Raw genomic sequence first — 17049 nt, 5'->3', positions numbered from 1 at the left:
CTCCTGGGCCAAAGCTATTTAATGGCTTACTCCAAAGTCCGTCTTCTTTCACGGCCATGATAAATGGTGGTTCTGCAGCTGTTTGGTTTAAAAAAAAAATTGAAAGAAATATCACAGAAAACACACATTAGGTACACATCTTGTTTGTTAGATTTCTTTTATAAAGTAAATCAGCATTTTGAAAAATACACTGGAAGTATACGAATAATCATATCTGCTTAGAAGAATACTCTATCATATTAAACACACTTTGATTTTTATGTAAATATTTGTAATTGAACGTGAAGAGAAATGTGTATTGATGCTGCCACTACAGCAATGTCACATCATGGCAAATTTTTTTGTTGTTTTGCTTTAGCTATTGGTGATATTCAGAAGCAACAGTAGTATAAATGGTTCAGTTCTTTCCGTTTTCTTTCAACCAAGAGGACAGAATTCAACATAATTCACAGCCCCTCAACTTCTCTTGTCGAGACTTTCAGCATCCAAGCAGTGCTACAGCTTAATAAGCCATGAGAAAGGAGAAAACCACGAAGAAGAAGAAAATTATATTGTTTGTTCAAAAACATCTTGGACAGTATAAAATAGAACGTTAGAAACATTAATATTACACTGTGCTTTACTTGCTTTCCTAATCTCAGACAATAAACATGCTCAAGGGTCAATGCACCCTCATGCTCATTTCTTTACCACACCTAAGGTGAGAAATTTTAAAGAAGACAGGGAGAAAGCCTTTTTTGTCAGAATCACTCCCTAAATCAGGAGCATTCTCTCACCTGGTACCAGAGTGGTTCCCACTGAGGGCTCTGACCAAGGGCCTGGCCCCTTGGGAGAACTCGCTCTCACAGAAACCTCATATTTTGTAGCACTCTGAAGGTCATGTACATTAAGGACGGTCCCACTTATATTAGAGAACACGTGAGTGGTTTCAGGAAGGTCTTGGGTTGATACTTTCACCTCATAAGTCCAGTCCTGCCAGGCAGAAGGACCTATGCGGAAGAGTTAAACAATATTACTCACCAGGATGACATCAGCAAGGGCAAACAAAGGATTTTCAGTAAACTTATCTACAGCTTCACCTTGAGTGGAAGGATAATTGGGCCTGTTACCCCTTAATCGCCAGGGTTAACCTGATGATACGATTAGGACAGTGGCCATTCTACCCACTCATTTTGTCTCATCAAAGGAGACGTCTTGCCAACAAATGGGAGGCCACTGTCCCTCTCTGTGCCGTGTCACTGGCTGCGTGGAACTATCAGAAGGGTACACTATACAAGCTCCTAATAAACGTTTAACGACAAATCTCTAGTATTATTCCAGTGTCAGCAGAATATCACTTCCTAGAAGCCCAAAAAATAAAAATTAAAAAATTTTGCTAATTCATTTTCAGCCATCTTTGATATATACAACAAACAGGCATAACTAACTTGGTCTTAAAGTAAAAGTAGGGCTGCCGTCTATGGGGTCGCACAGAGTTGGACACGACTGAAGCGACTTAGCAGCAGCAGACAATGTTTGCTAGGGGACCAGAGGCTGGCAAACTGCAGCCCACAGTTTGCAGCCCACAAATCTGGCCCACTGCCTGTTTTTATAAATAAAGTTGTAACGGAACACAGTCACAGTGACTTATTTACGTATTATCTATGGCTGCTTACATACCACAAAGACAGAGTTGAGTAGCTATCCCAGAAACTGTATGACCCACAAAACAGAAAATATTTATTATCTGGTCCTTCTTTTATTAAAAAAAAAAAAAATTGCCAACTGCTATGCTAGATGCTGTTCTGGGTTCTACCTATGCATCTTAATTCGGTCTATATGACAATCCCTTAGAAGGATATAATTAATATTTTTATTTCCAGCAGTGGAAACATGCATGAAGTGGCTAAGTAACTTGCCCAGGTCATTCTGCTAATAATTGATGAGACTAGCCTTTGAATCCATGCAGGCTGGCTCTAGAGCCCACCTGCATACCCACCACACATGCTGCCTCTCCAGAGATGAAAATTCAAGTCCCGAGAGTTTTAGGCTCAAATTCATGCAAGGTCTCCCTGGATACAAAATCTCAACCCAAGTGTTCCATTCCCCTGGCTAATGCATTCCCTCCAACTAGAATGTCAGTGCCTGGCTCCAAGGAGACACTCAATAAATGTTCCAACCCTTCTGTTGGGATGTACATGATAAAATATAGAAATTCTCTTTATTTATCAAAACTGGTAAATGTAGAACAAACGTAATAACACTGTGTGTATGTGTGAGAGAGAGGAGACAGACAGAGTGCTAAGTAGCGCTTTGGGTTAATGGCTAAATAATCACATAAGGGCTCTCAAAGCTGAGTTGCCATGCCAAGCCTATTAAGTTTTCCTCTCCTTCTGACAAGGCCAGCCTCCAGGCAGGGGACAGGGAACTCACTGGCTCCAATGGCGAGCGTGGGGGGCTTCCACTGAACCAGGGCCTGGTGGGAGCCGAACAGCACGGAGAGCTGCTGCGGGCGACCCGGCAGCGGGTGTGGCTGGGTGTATGAGCCAAAGATGACCAAGTTGCCAAAGCCAAATTCTTCTATGTGACTCAGGTCACATCCCACGATGAATTCATTAAAAGACAGAGAATCCTGTTGGAAAACGGCCTTGCCATCTGTGACCAGGAAGTCATTGTTTTCACAAGCGAAGCTCTTCACATTAGTGAAGGGGACGTGAGGTAGGATGATGTGGGATGCGGAGCCGTCCAGAAAGGTTGACATGAAGACTTGGGCAGTGTCGTTGAAATAAATGATTCGCTTGGACTGTGGCTTGATTGCAAAGTCCTTTAAAGTACCACTCTGCACAATACGCATGGCTTCTGAGCCCCCACCAGAAGGCACAGGAAGATCGACTCTATAAATGCCGTCTCTCAGGAGATAAAAGACATACCTGACACAGGAGCAAAAGAAGCCTGGTGTGAGTCAGTGCACAGGTGAAGGAGGAGCACCATTGTCTTATCCTGCTGGGCAATCAGAACCAAGTATCTCCAGAGTGGGGAAGTACAGGGTTTCCCAAGATGCAAACTGGAAAAGGCATTTATTACAAATATGCTCTATTCATTTAAGTTAGAAGTTGGAATCCTGGAAAATGTCAGCCTCTCTTATAAGGCTTAATCTCCTAATTATTACATGTGACTTCTTAAGGAATCAGAATTTAAGGACAATGGGGGTCTTTAAAGGTTTTCTAATGATGTCTACTCTTAAAGGAAAGCATATTATGTAAAACTTACATGACTGAACTTGTCATTTATTATGAAACATTTTTCTCCAATACACAGAAATTCTTAGTCAAAATCTGTCCATAAATATTCCCATGCATTGTGAATGACAAAACGGAAGAAAACATAAACATTTAAGCCATTTTTTGAAACTTCATGGTATTATTTTGCACAGTTGCTACCCAGCAATACTAATCCTGCATTTGTATTAGACTAGGATGCTAAAGCTGAAACTCCAGTACTTTGGCCATCTCATGCGAAGAGTTGCCTCATTGGAAAAGACTCTGATGCTGGGAGGGATTGGGGGCAGGAGGAAAAGGGGATGACAGAGAATGAGATGGCTGGATGGCATCACCAACTCGATGGACATGAGTTTGAGTGAACTCCAGGAGTTGCAGATGGACAGGGAGGCCTGGCATGATGCGATTCATGGGGTCGCAAGGAGTTGGACACGACTGAGCGACTGAACTGAACTGAACTGAAGCTTTTTGCTGACAAAGGTCCATATAGTCATAGCTATGGTTTATCCAGTAGTATGGATGTGAGAGCTGGACCATAAAGAAGGCTGAGTGCCGAAGAATTGATGCCTTCAAATTGTGGTGTTGGAGAACTCTTGAGAGTCCCTTGGACTGCAAGGAGATTAAACAGGCCAATCCTATAGGACATCAACACTAAATATTCATTGGAAGAACTGGTGCTGAAGCTGCAGCTCCAATACTTTGGACACTTGATGCGAAAAGCCAACTCATTGGAAAAGACCCTGATGCTGGGGAAGATTAAGGGCAGGAGAAGAAGGGGGCAACTGAGGATGAGATGGTTGGATGGCATCACTGACTCAGTGGACTTGAGTTTGAGCAAACTCCTGGAGAAAGTGAAACACAGGGAAGCCTGGCATGCTGCAGTTCATGGGGTCACAAAGAGTCAGATACGACTTAGGAACTGAACAACAGTAACAAGTTTTTAAAAATATTCACAATTAAGTGAGGCAATAGTGTTAGCATTTTACAAAATCATGATGAAGTACCCCAAAATTGAGTAAAAACAGCTGGGAAGAACCACCCAAAATCAGCAGAAAGGAGTCAGTGGAAGAATGCTAAACCCATGATAACCAGACCAGAAAAACAAACAGGCACTGAACTGCTCAGCAAGAGAAAATGGTGTAATGAAAAGAAGATAGGCAGGAAGGGCTTCTCATGGGGAGAGCAGAGGGGGAATAAAACTCTGAGTCATGCATAAAATCATGACAAACCCAAGAAGAGAAGCCAGGTCCCTGAGTCCCAGAGAAGAGATTTTTCCCATATGCCCATAAGCTACTGCAAAGGAGAAAGGAAAACCTGCTTACCTAGAAAAGTTGTGGGTGAAGTTTGAAAGAAATTTCCTCTTGGTTCTATAAGAATGAAAACTTTGCCTGGATGTAATTAAATATGAAATCAGATTGGCTCATCTGGCACTACAATATTATTAGCAAGCAAGTTTCCCTAAGATTCTTGCCAAAGGAAGAGAATTCACATTTACAAGGCTAACACTTACCCATTGTATGAATCAGCCACAATTTTTTGAGGTGCAATGATTGAGGGAGGTGCAATTGTCTCAATGTTTGAGCAGTTCTCTAAATCACAGACACATACCTAGAGAAAAGTACATCAGTAGCATTAGTGTCTCTAGTCAACTTGGCCAACAAATATTCCTTAAGCAACTGTTCTGTGCTTAGAATTTCACTAGTCGCAGAGCACTTTTTGAAAACATAAAAAAGCCCTTAAAAGACAGTTTTATATCCTATATCCTAATGAGTTCATATTCTATTGGTATCCATGAAATACAAGTACATATTTTTCATATTTGTGGAGACACTCAACTACTTTTATTAATATTTTAGCTATATCTAAGCTTATGGGCCTATCTAAGCACCGAAGAATTGAGTTTTTGAACTTTGGTGTTGGAGAAGATTCTTGAGAGTCCCTTGGACAGGAAGGAGATCCAACCAGTATATCCTAAAGGAAATCAGTCCTGAATATTCATTGGAAGGACTGATGTTGAAGCTGAAACTCCAATACTTTGGCCACCTGAGGCGAAGAGCTGACTCACTTGAAAAGACTCTGATGCTGGGAAAGATTAAAGGCGGGAGAAGAAGGGGACCACAGAGGATGAGATGGTTGGATGGCATCACCAACTCATGGACACGAGTATGAGTAAACTCTGGGAGTTGGTGATAGACAGGGAAGCCCGGTGCTCTGCAGTCCATGGGGTGGCAAAGAGTCGGACACAACTAAGCAACTGAACTGCACTGAAGCTTATGGGCTTCCAGCCACAGTGACTGAGCCCAGCCTCTCTTTCAAAAAAGGAAACTTGATTCGATAATACCAATATTTTCAGAGACCTACTAAAGTTATCCATGGTTATTACATAATTTAAAATGCTCACAGCTGATTTTAATCATGATTGGCAGTTGTTACCCAGTGATAATTCAGGTTACCACTGTCTCATGGAAGTCAAATTATCATTAGTGAAAACTCACAGCTCTGAAAAATCACAAGAAAGATGATTTAATGGTATATCAGGACTAAATAAAGTACTTAGTACTAGGTAAAATCTAGACCCTCCTATAAGACTCTATGTATGATTCATTGCTAACCCAGTATCTAAAACATAGTAAACACTCAATGATTAATTATTGAATGAAAGAATTATGTTTACTTATAAATATTAATATGTCGAGATATGCATTAGATTTTCAATATCTAGTTGTTCACTTTAAATTCTCAGACTAACCAGTTCATCCATGATGAAATACATTTTCTGATAAAGCCAGTCTATGGAGATGGACGAAATTAATCCTGAGCCTCTGTAAAAAATTCTCAGGCCAGACACATCAGACATGTTGGCAACGTCCTTCACCCATATAAGAGTTCCTTCAGAGAAATAAACAGCTTGCTGGTGGACATTAACTGATATTCCTGGAAAAGTGATGGCAAATACACGTGTTACTATGTAACAACCAGACAAAACACTGACACTAAAGAGAACTCATTTATTTAATCGTTAACAAAGGTATTAAAGCCAACCTGGCTCTTTCCTTACACACTAAGGAAACATTTTTCTCTATTACACTGACCTGTAATGTTATGGTGTGTGGCCTCTGACTGAAGGCAATGCGCTTCATCTACTAAATGTTTTAAAGACCTCTTTCTTAGAGAAGTTTTCCTGGATAAAAAGAGCCACTGTTCCTCTTCTTGAACTAAAAGAACAACACGACTTTATAGACAGACAGACCAATCATATACATATTGACACAAAAAAGATCAATATCACCCTTAAAAACAAGGGGACTGGGACACGGAAGAGCTTTGCCAGATATTCTCTGAAGATACGGGGGTATTTCAACTGTGGTATAAATCACAATTCTATGATTGGGGTGGGAAGTACTGTGTCAACCAAGTAGGATTTCTGGGTATGTGCCCCTGAATGCCCTCAAAATCACACCACATGCAGTATCACTGTTCTCAACAGCCTTGCCCAAATAGGAGCTCGGCTCATTATCCTCCACCCTGGGAATCTGACTGCTTGGTGGAGGTAGTCCAGCCCAGGCTGGAGGGGCTGGTTGCATAACACACACATATAGACAGACTTTGGTTGCTCTGTTTTGTCTTCAATTATCTCTCCCTTTGAGGCAGGAGAAAGGCCTGTAATAATGAAATTTGAGGACTGCAGAACTCTGCGTGATGTCCTATTCGACTGGAGACTGATGCATTGTGCCTTGATCAACACTTTTAGGGTAATTAATAAATGTTATGCAGTAATCATAGTAATAACAACCTTAAACCTGCTCTATATTTAACTCGTCCTTTGGATGCTTCTTGCATAACAAAAATACCTCTCCTTTCCTAGAGTCTAGTAACAGCCAAAGAAACTAAAGGTTAGTAATGGATGACATTCAATAAACACCCACCGGCATATCTGGGGGCAGATTCAGGGAATGGGAGGTCAAGTCAGCAAACAGGGTTGCCACCAAGACAGAAAACACACTCCTAGTATTTTGAGTTTTCGCGTGTTATTCCAAACATTTTGAACTAACTTTCCACAAAATATTTCTGGTGCTTCTTAGACAGCATTTTCTTTTATTAAGATTTTGCTTATGTGGGAATCATGCAGTACATATTTAGTCTCCCAAGGCAAACGTTAAAATGCTGAAGCCGGAAAAAAAAAAAAAAAGATACTTGCCAATTAATAACAAAAGCTAATTTGGTAGTTTGAATATCAGAATAGTAAAATGTAACTTACTAAGTCCAGATAGATTTGAAAACCTAAAGGAAACTGGAAGAAAAAGATATCTGATCTTTATTAAATGATGGCCCATAAAGCGGAGGTTAGAGTAGGATATATGTATTCCCTAAGTATGTAAATGAAAGTCATAATCACTAGTGACTTTAACTGAAACCAAGAGTTTACTTGGGGCCATTTTTTTAATTCCTTTTTTTTCCCCTTTTTTTAATTTTTAAATTTCAATGTGAAAACTTTGCTCTGACAACTTACTCCTGTTTGTCAGCTGGGACTGATTTCTCATTTAAAATTGAAACTTATCAAGTATTCGCAAGACAGTTATTTGGGCAGACAAGTAGGGGCTTAAGGAACACCGGATGACACAGGACCTGTAAGATCTGAATCCACCCTTCCACCCATCAACTTCCCAGTAACAGGAGGCACACCCCCAGTCTATACCTGCTGGAGATGGAGTGGTAATACTAGATTCTGCTTCCGGCCCCTCACCAACTTCATTTACTGCTGCAATAGAAAACCTATTCCAAAAACAATTTGGAGAGATGTGTTTTACATGGCATGGTGTGAACTTAGGATAAAAATAGAAGGAGCAATAACGTTTCTATTTAAAGGACAAGGTGGCAATGCGTGTATCTAGTTACTTGGTGCTGCTGCTCAGCACTAAAATGACCATCAGTCATGTCCTTGTTTGCATTCCCCACAGAATAGTTCAGGGTCACAGAGGTCAAAAACAGAACTCTGCTATCTGCATGACCCTCATGCCCTAATTTACAGAGATCTTAGTAAATGCTAGAAAAGCTAACAATAATAAAATAATTCCCTTAACAGTTAATGCAAAAATACCATTAACATAATTCTACTTCTTTACTTTTTTCATGTTGGATTAAATGAAGAAATGATATTGATGGTGCTTATGTTGTCTTTTTTAGCCCACATTTATTAGCTCACATTTGTATTTTTCTCTGAATATAATAGAAAGGCTTGAAAATGCTTTTGCCTAGGATGGTGTAATCTAATAAGCATACAAACTTGAGGGAAACCACAACTTCAAACCAGCAGCACAAAGTCAATGAGACTTCTCAAAATACATTTTAAATTATTTTGTAGCCATATTTCTTAGATAATTATCATGAATGCACCCGTGCTGGTTACATTCTCCATGCACCACTAAATTCTTACCTGTAGGTGGTATTTGGTAGAGTGGAGTAAAACTGGAAACTGGTTCTCTGTGTCCCTGAATCTAGTTTCTGGTTTTTGCTGATCAGCCTTAAGTTATAGCCTAAAATAGGTCCACCTGGGAATTGAGGTGGAGCCCAACTGACTTCCACAGAGTCGGGACTTGAGCTTTCAATATTCCTAATGAAAGGAGCCGTTTCAGGAACTAGGAGAGATAATGGTAACACGGTGAGCAGAAAATATACAGAGAAAAACGTAAACAGCGTAGAGTCAAAGTCTTGTTTTTTGAAAACAGCATAAATGAATATTTTCTTTAATAGTCACAATAAGTGGTAGGAGGTGGTAATATATGAACTGCAATTCTTGATCCCTAAACAATGTCAGTTAGCTACTCTTCTAAGGGACTCTTTAAAGAAAGTGTTATTTTCCTCACTTCTAATTTATGCCATAAAATTAAATGTGGAAGTATACAAATAGGATAATACTGTAGGGGAAAAAAAAAAATGTTAAAAATCTCCAGATACCTGACTGAGTTAAAAAACGGGATGGAACCAGGTTAGGAAGGAGAAGAGACTCTAACAAAACTGAAGTCAATGATTAACATGGGTTGAAAGAAGTAAGGCCTGAGGCCTTTTCCCTCATTAGGGTCCTGTGGCTGGACCAGTTCTAGCTAAAGATAGGGATTTAGATAAGCCTGAATTAGAACAGCCTGCTTCCCTTTTGCTGGCATCAGCTCTGCTGACCCAGACAGTACTCTCCTCCCCAGAGTTCTCAAGGTTCCCCAAATCCAGGTTTTCTGTGCCTTAGCAGCATCCCTTCCCTCATGAAGGACGAAAATGAGCATGCATTTGCTAACCAAGCATTCACCTACAGACTGTAGGATCTGCCCCAGTGGCAAAGAACAGAAAGGAAAACAAATGATCTGACAGCCAGTCCGCACCTGCTTTCCTTACCTCCTGTGCCTGCAGCCCCACCCGTTTATTTCCTCTTTTCATAGAAAGGCAGACTGATACCACTTTGCCCTTCAGCAGGCTCTCTCCCTCTGAACAGTTTTTGGGAGGTGCACTGCATCACCCCTGTCCCCTTAGAGTGGGGAGAGAGAAGACAGAGCCGCCCTCCTGCTGGCTGTTTTAAAAAGGCTCTTCAACTGATCTCTGATAGGGTACCTCCCCAGCTCTCAGACAGAGCTTGAGCAAACACAGATATCATTGCCTCACTCCTCAGCTCCCCGCACTAAGTGACTCAGGTGGACCGGGAAGAAGGAATCATCTCCTAGCCAATCGGAATTAGGATGTCAGAAAACCTAACCCTTTAGTCCACACCCAGACAGGCATGATCTACCCCGCTGCAAATACATTCCATGCCACCTCCATGGCCAGTTGTGAGTAGTCCAAATCTCTCTGACAAAAGTCGTCCCTGAAAAGGCTGGTCAGGTTAGGCAAGGTGATTATTCCATCTGATTAAGAAATTATCTTCATAAAGTCCCCAATTAAAAGGCGATAATAACCATCTAAAGTCATATATTTCCCATAGCTGAAAGAGAAAAGGGCCACAAGGTGACGGAACACAAATGGATAACTCTGTAAGTTTTGATGTGGCTAAAAAAGTGAGACAGAATTGAAGCATGAGATGTTATCCATGGAAAGGATACCCAGTATGAGAACTGAAACATATGGAGGGTTTGGGGGCTTGCATATCCAGAGAAAGACTCAGAAATGGAAAGCAAAATTTGCCTTCTTTGCTACTTTGATGTAACTAGCCATCTGCCCTGGACCACAGTATGTCTCCAGTACTGGAAAATGTTCCCATAGTGTTGGAGTCCATGAGGCACTGCTCTGAACAAAAAGGATCTAGGTATTCTACTCTGATCTGGAACATTTCAAATATCACCCCAGACCCGTGTCTAATCTGAGGTCCTGAGGATGGTCAGGGAATAATCAGCAGAGGGACCACATGTACCCTAAAATCTATAAGCAAAAAGAAGGCACTAATCAGGGGAGAGGGAAAATGCCCCAACCAGCTTCATCAGCTGTCCTGCTGAGGTTTGGTCCAAGGCCTAGTTCAGTGTGAGGGTCTCTGCATGCAGCTGATTCTCCAGAACTGAGGGGTAGGGACATCCAACATCTGGCTTGGAATAAGCCCTCCCAAGTCCCCTTGGCTAACTCAGATGTTGAGAACACCAGCAACTCTCCCTGAATGTCTTCCCCTGGCATTTATCTCCCTGAAAGGCTCTAGGCTTGAATCCTTTTCCCAGTATGGAAGTCAAATCTTTGAAAGAATAAATCAGAAAATGTTTCAACGTATCGACTGTTTTTTTAAATCATCTCTAACCAAAAGTTGAAGTACAATAATAACCTCCCAGCTGGTCTTCCTACCTCTGTACTTCCCAGTCTCTATCACTCAATGTCATTCAACACATTCTATGTGTATTTGCCAATTATCTTTTTAAGGAGCATTTGAAGCAATTATTCCTTTAAAACCTTCCATAACTCCTAATTACATAATGAGGCTTATTCCGACCAACTGCTTTAATGCACTCCCCATTTTTCCCGGACAGACCCTGCTCAAAGCATTTTTCTTACCATAGCAACCCATGTGTTCCTACTCACAGTATACTTTCCTTATTTATTAGATTTACTGTCGAGGGAATTTCCTTTCCACCAAAATTTCCTTTCCTTTCCTTTCTCTGCTCTAGCTTCACTAGAGCAGAGATTTTTGTTTTGATCAGAGGTATGGTGGGCACCTGGGCTTCCCTGGTGTCTCAGATGGTAAAGAATCTGCCTGCAATGCGGGAGACCTGGGTTCAATCCCCGGGTCAAGAAGATCCCTTGGAGAAGGAAATGGCAGCCCACTCTGGTGTTCTTGCCTGGGAAATCCCTAGGAGAGAGGAGCCTGGTAGGCTACAGTCCATGGGGTCACAAAAAGTCGGACAGGACTGAGCAACTAACACTTTCACTTTTCATGGTGAGCACCTGGAAGACGACTTGACACCCAGTTATGTACCCCATTGTTAGATGGATTGATTAACAAAGGAATAAATCTATTTCACTATTTAAAATAAAAGCGAACTAAACCAAAGCTTTGGAATGACCCCTGATTTCTCGAGCAAGGTATGCATGCCATACCTCCATAAGGATGAGTCCTGTAACTGGGACTTGGAGGGGAATACAGGTGCAGCTGGGCTGTGAAGATCCAAACCACTCGAAAAACATACTCAGTGAAGGGATGCAGGGGCTCTACCACATAGGAGAGCTTGGACACGGCCTAATCAATGAGAGATCAAACATCAGTATTTATGGAATCGCTTCTGTATATTGTAACTCAAGAATACAGATTCATTTGTAGATGATGCATGGCCTTCCGGATATGAAGTGATCCAGGGCTTCCCTGGTGGCTCAGATAGTAAAGAATCCACCTGCAATGCAGGAGACCTGGGTTCAATCCCTTAGGTCGGGAAGATCCCCTGGAGAAGGGAATGGCCACCCACTCCTATATTCTTGCCTGGAGAATCCCATGGACAGAGGAGCCTGGAGGGCTACAGTCCATGGGGTCACACAGAGTCAGACAGGACTGAGCGACTAAGCACACACAGCACAGGGCCTACCAGGCCAGCTGGAAAGGAGGCCTGAAGCTCAGAGCTGAGATACCCCGATCTCAGTCCACACAATGCACACCAAAATTCCTTCCATCTTCAAACCTGCAAAATTATGGATTCAATTATTTGGCATTTACCTCAAGGCTTTCCTTTAATTTTCTGTGTTAAAATACTTGGTGTCTTGGGACTGTTCTCTGAACCTGCTTTTGCTGTCTTAATAGGGACCCCCCTGGATGACCTCCCTGACCTCCACCCTAGTTGGCATCATTTTCAATGGGATGGACAGATAATGACCAATGATGTGAGTAGTTGGTTATGTGATGCTGAGCTGAAGGAATAATATCTATATCCAATAATATATTTTCCTCAAAAATAAAAGGTTTAACATGAAGAGTAGCAAAGATTGAAGTTCAATGGTGGTAAAGCATCCACCTACCAATGCAGGAGACACAAGAGGCACAGATTAGATCCATGGATTGGGATCCCCTGGAGTAGGAAGTGGCAACCCACTCCAGTATTCTTGCCTGGAGAATCCCATGGGCAGAGGAGCCAGGAGGGCTACAATCCATGCGGTCGCATGACTGAATGGGCACGCAGGTACATAGGCAGTGGTTCATACCTCAGTGTAAGTCCAGCTTCCAGGAAGTTGTGTGTATTTCCACTGAATGATGTATTTTACTCCAGAGATGTTGGCCGATTTCCATCGTAATGTCATACCATGGCTTCCAATGGAAGAAGCAAAGGGTGCAGTGGGGAGGTCTGCGTTTTCTGGGGAGAAAACAAGATTTCATTCACCACATCCCATGTCTGTTGACGCAGGACAGCGTGTCCCTGCTTCATCTCAGCACTCTCCTGCTACATCTTCCCACAGGTATTCATCTGCACAGTAACTGATGCCTATAATTCAGTTGGTTTATTTCTTTAAATCAGCCAGTTGGTCTGGCAGCTTTTTTCCCCTCATCCTGCCTACCTACTTAGTCGTGTCCAACTCTTTGTGACCCTTTGGATGTAGCCCACCAGGCTCCCCTGTCCATGGGGTTTTCCAAGCAAAAATATTGGAGTGGGTTGCCATTTCCTTCTCCAGGGGATCTTTCTGACCCAGGGATCGAACCTGCATATCCTGTGTCTCCAGCATTGCAGGTAGGTTCTTTACCTACTGAGCTATCTAATCTTTGAAGATAGTTTTTCTTACAGGCCAGCAAAATGGAGTGTTCTGAGACTGGTTTTCTCTCGTCATACCACTTCTATATAGGTTAGAGGGGTGGGTGCCAAGGGTATGTGTAGGGCAACAGAACCATCCACTGACCCAGGGCACATATCTCAAGATATTTTTAAATTTTACACTATACATCTATAGCCCATTGTGTCAAACATATTATTTTTATATGTGCAAGTAACTGTTTGAGCTCCAAAGGATCCTATAGTCTGCTCTTTTTTATTGTGAAATATTTCATGACTTTTAAGCATTAGCAACATTACAATTGGTACACACAGTTATTGGTACTACTTCCCAGACACTGTATAAGTGTTAGAATTCTGAATGCCAGAACCATACTGTTTTGCTTATTATAGGTTTGCAATAAGTTTGAAATCAGGAAGTATGAATCCTCCAACTCTGTTCTTTTCAGAATTTGGGGTCACTTGAGATTCCACATAAATTGCAGAATTGGTCTTTCTATCCTGTGTAAAACATCTGCAAAAATGTATTTGGAATTTTGATAGGGATTGCATTAAATCTGTAGATTGCTCTGATAATACTGACATCTTGACAATATACCAAGTTTTTTAATTCATGAATGTGGGATGTCTTTCCATTTACTTGCCTTCTTTAATTTGTTTCAGAAATGTTTTGTGAACATTTCACTTTACAAATCATTCACCTTCTTGGTTAACTTCTAAGTATTTTATTGATGCTATTCTAAATGAAATTTTCATCATAATTTCCTTTTCAGATGGTTCATTATTTGTGCATAGTAATGCAATTGATTTTCTAGTTTTAACTTTGTTTCCTGCTACTTTGCCAAATTTGTTTATTAGTTCTAACAGGGTATTTTGTGGTATCTTTGGGGTTTTCTGCATGTAAGATCATATCATCTGCAAACAAAGATAACTTTATTTCCACCTTTCAAATTTGGATGCCTTCTTCTTGCCTACTTGCTTTGGCTTGGACATCCAGTATTATAGAAGTGGCAAAAGCAGGCATCTTTTCCTGAACTTAGAAGATAAGGTTTCTTCACCAGTCTGATTCAGAAGCAAATCAGGAGAGCAAGGCAAGATCCACCTGCCAATTTTCATCAACCATTGAAACAAGGACTGCAGCTTATGGAAAAGCCAATCATCTCTTGTTCTGGAAGGAACTGTTTGTCTTCCAGTGGGAGGGAAAACTGGGGAATTCTGGAAAACCTAGCTGCTAACATAGGCTATAGTTTATCAAAGTGCTGATCCTTCAGAAATGACTAGAGAATTAAAACACTCAGGCAAAGTCTCTTGAAGACACCCAACCTGCTCTGAAATAAGTCAGAGGGAACTGGAAACATATACAGTCAAGTTCCTTACTCCAAATCTAACACTGGGAAGCATAACTTCTATACATTCTGCAAATTTCCCACTATGTTATAAGGAGCCATAACTATAGAAGGCACTCAATCAATTGAATAACGGTTAGCTGAGTGATGAAATTCACATTAAATAAAATGTTTCTACACTTTCAGTTCATTAAAACAGTGGCATTTCCTGATAATCAAGTTGCTCAGGATTCACATTTGTCCCTCATATTAAGAGAAAAGTGATTGCATCCACTGAACTGAGGGCAAAATCTCAAATTCTAAACATGGCATATGCTGTTTCCCCTATTTTTCTCTGAAAGAAGACTTTTGCTGAGTCTCTAAATATGGATTACACATTTGAAGTTAATTAAAAATATATATATTCGATTCTATATATATGTATATATATATATGTGTGTATATATATATATCATATTGAGACATAGAAGTCTAGATATTTTAAGAGTTTGCTCATTGCCCCTACATTAGGACAGGTCCCTGGAGTGGTGTAGATTATTTTCAATAATAGTTGTGTGAGTCTGCTTACCTAGCACTTCCTCTTCATATGCGCCTTCCCCACTGCTGCAGCCGACTTCACAGGATTCTCTCTATGGAAGACAGATAACGTGTCAGTCAGCGCAGCCTTTGTACTGCTTTTGCTCACAAGCTTCAACCAAATTTTGAAATATGAATGCCTGATATATAACTATACCTGTATATCAAGAATGTGAACTGTAATACTCAAGTTCCCATTTGCTAGTGGGATTAGAACAACACCTTTCAATCTTTTTTGACCATGTCCCAAATTCCAAAATACATTTAACAAAACAACTTTTTACACACATACAAGTTGGGGAAAAAAGATTGCTGAAATGGTAGTTTTTCCCCTTTTTTTAAACAGTTTTATTGAAGTATATTTTACATACCATAAAATCTACCATTTAAAGCACATAATTCAATGGTTTTTAGAATATTCAAAGAATTGTAAAATCATCATTACAATCTGAATTTAGAACATTTTTATCTCCAAAAGGAATCCTGAGCTATGATGCAATCTTATATGTTCTATTCTATGTCATTTTATTTACTGTGACTCTTTATTCAATAAGTTAATTTCATAACCTTCTAACGGGTGACACCCCACAAGGTGACAAAATACTGAGCTCAACAATGCAATTATATGTTTACTATCTTAGTCAAAGGTTTAGTGAGTTACTTAAAACTCTAGCCTAAAATGAAGCCTATTTATTTTATGTATCCATGCCTTCCTTGAAAAATTAAAAGTGTACTATAATCTTTAGAGCAACTGAACATTTCAATGAATGACTTAGGGCCAAAGTTAAATTTTAAGATCTACAAAAACCTAATGGTGATTAACATCTCATCTCATTAACTGAAAAAGAGTAAACATTTTGGTGGCTGAGACACAAATTTCCTGCGACTTTTAACATTAACAATAGTTAGGAGGAGAAAAAACAAGGAGAAGAGGCGCACAGCATAAAACTACAACACAATCATGATCAATCTTCTCTCTCTCTTTCAGTTTATATTTATAATACCTAGGACAACATTCTATTGTTTCTCATGATAATAGGGGAAACCATGACTCAATGCATTTACTCTGCATGTCCAGGTAGAGAAGGGCTGTTTAATTTGCAAATATTCAACTATCCCATATTTGATCTGTGCTCTCCAAGGAAGTGGAGCCTGATAAGCCCAGGTTTGCTTAGTTAAGGATTAAATACTTCAGTCTGGGCTCAGGATTATTTAACTTAAGGGTCTAGTATACTTTTCACATCTTCTTTGAGGTTTCAGTAAAATACACTCAACACATTCATTAACTGCAGAGAATAAATGTACCAAGTGGCAGCAAAATTATCATTAACCTGGGATTTTCTTTTCAAGAAAGAAAACTGAGGAAGAAGGAAGGAAATGGAATAATGAGTATTTGGTAACACAGCTAGTTCTGACCTATCCAGGAGTTTAAATGTTTTGTTTACTTCAATGAAGCTTGCCTTTTTTCCCCAGCTTTATTAAGATAAATGATTACCACCATAAGCTGACACCTTCATTCCATCATATAATTACCATTTCTGCTTTGTGATGAGAATACTTAAAATCAACTCTTTAGCAGCATTCAAGAACATAATACAGTGTTATTAGCTGTAATCATCATGCTGTACAGTAGATGCCCAGAACTTATTCATCTTATACCTGGAA

At 40.4% G+C, this 17049-nt stretch overlaps 1 protein-coding gene and 1 long non-coding RNA gene across 2 annotated transcripts in view; one reads left to right on the top strand and one right to left on the bottom strand.

Moving 5' to 3' along the window:
- The window catches only part of ROS1 (ROS proto-oncogene 1, receptor tyrosine kinase), a 119315-nt gene that overhangs the window by 81007 nt on the left and 21259 nt on the right, over nt 1-17049 (bottom strand). The window contains exons 5-15 of the mRNA XM_010861810.1: nt 15377-15437; nt 12903-13051; nt 11814-11952; nt 8692-8893; nt 7954-8030; nt 6350-6472; nt 6007-6191; nt 4768-4865; nt 2413-2909; nt 777-989; nt 1-78 (exon numbers count right to left, since the gene is read on the bottom strand). The exon at nt 1-78 is cut by the window's left edge and continues 30 nt beyond it. Coding sequence (XP_010860112.1) covers nt 1-78; nt 777-989; nt 2413-2909; nt 4768-4865; nt 6007-6191; nt 6350-6472; nt 7954-8030; nt 8692-8893; nt 11814-11952; nt 12903-13051; nt 15377-15437 — 1822 coding nt within the window. The remainder of the gene's footprint in view (nt 79-776; nt 990-2412; nt 2910-4767; nt 4866-6006; nt 6192-6349; nt 6473-7953; nt 8031-8691; nt 8894-11813; nt 11953-12902; nt 13052-15376; nt 15438-17049) is intronic.
- Nucleotides 1-17049, top strand: part of LOC105004257 — a 124496-nt gene that overhangs the window by 99720 nt on the left and 7727 nt on the right. Inside the window, exon 3 of the long non-coding RNA XR_827202.1 lies at nt 12505-12584. This is a non-coding gene — a long non-coding RNA (uncharacterized LOC105004257). The remainder of the gene's footprint in view (nt 1-12504; nt 12585-17049) is intronic.

This window comes from Bison bison, unplaced genomic scaffold, assembly GCF_000754665.1.
Source record: "Bison bison bison isolate TAMUID 2011002044 unplaced genomic scaffold, Bison_UMD1.0 scf7180017864473, whole genome shotgun sequence".
NCBI lineage: Eukaryota > Metazoa > Chordata > Mammalia > Artiodactyla > Bovidae > Bison > Bison bison.
This window is presented reverse-complemented; position numbering and strand designations above follow the sequence as displayed.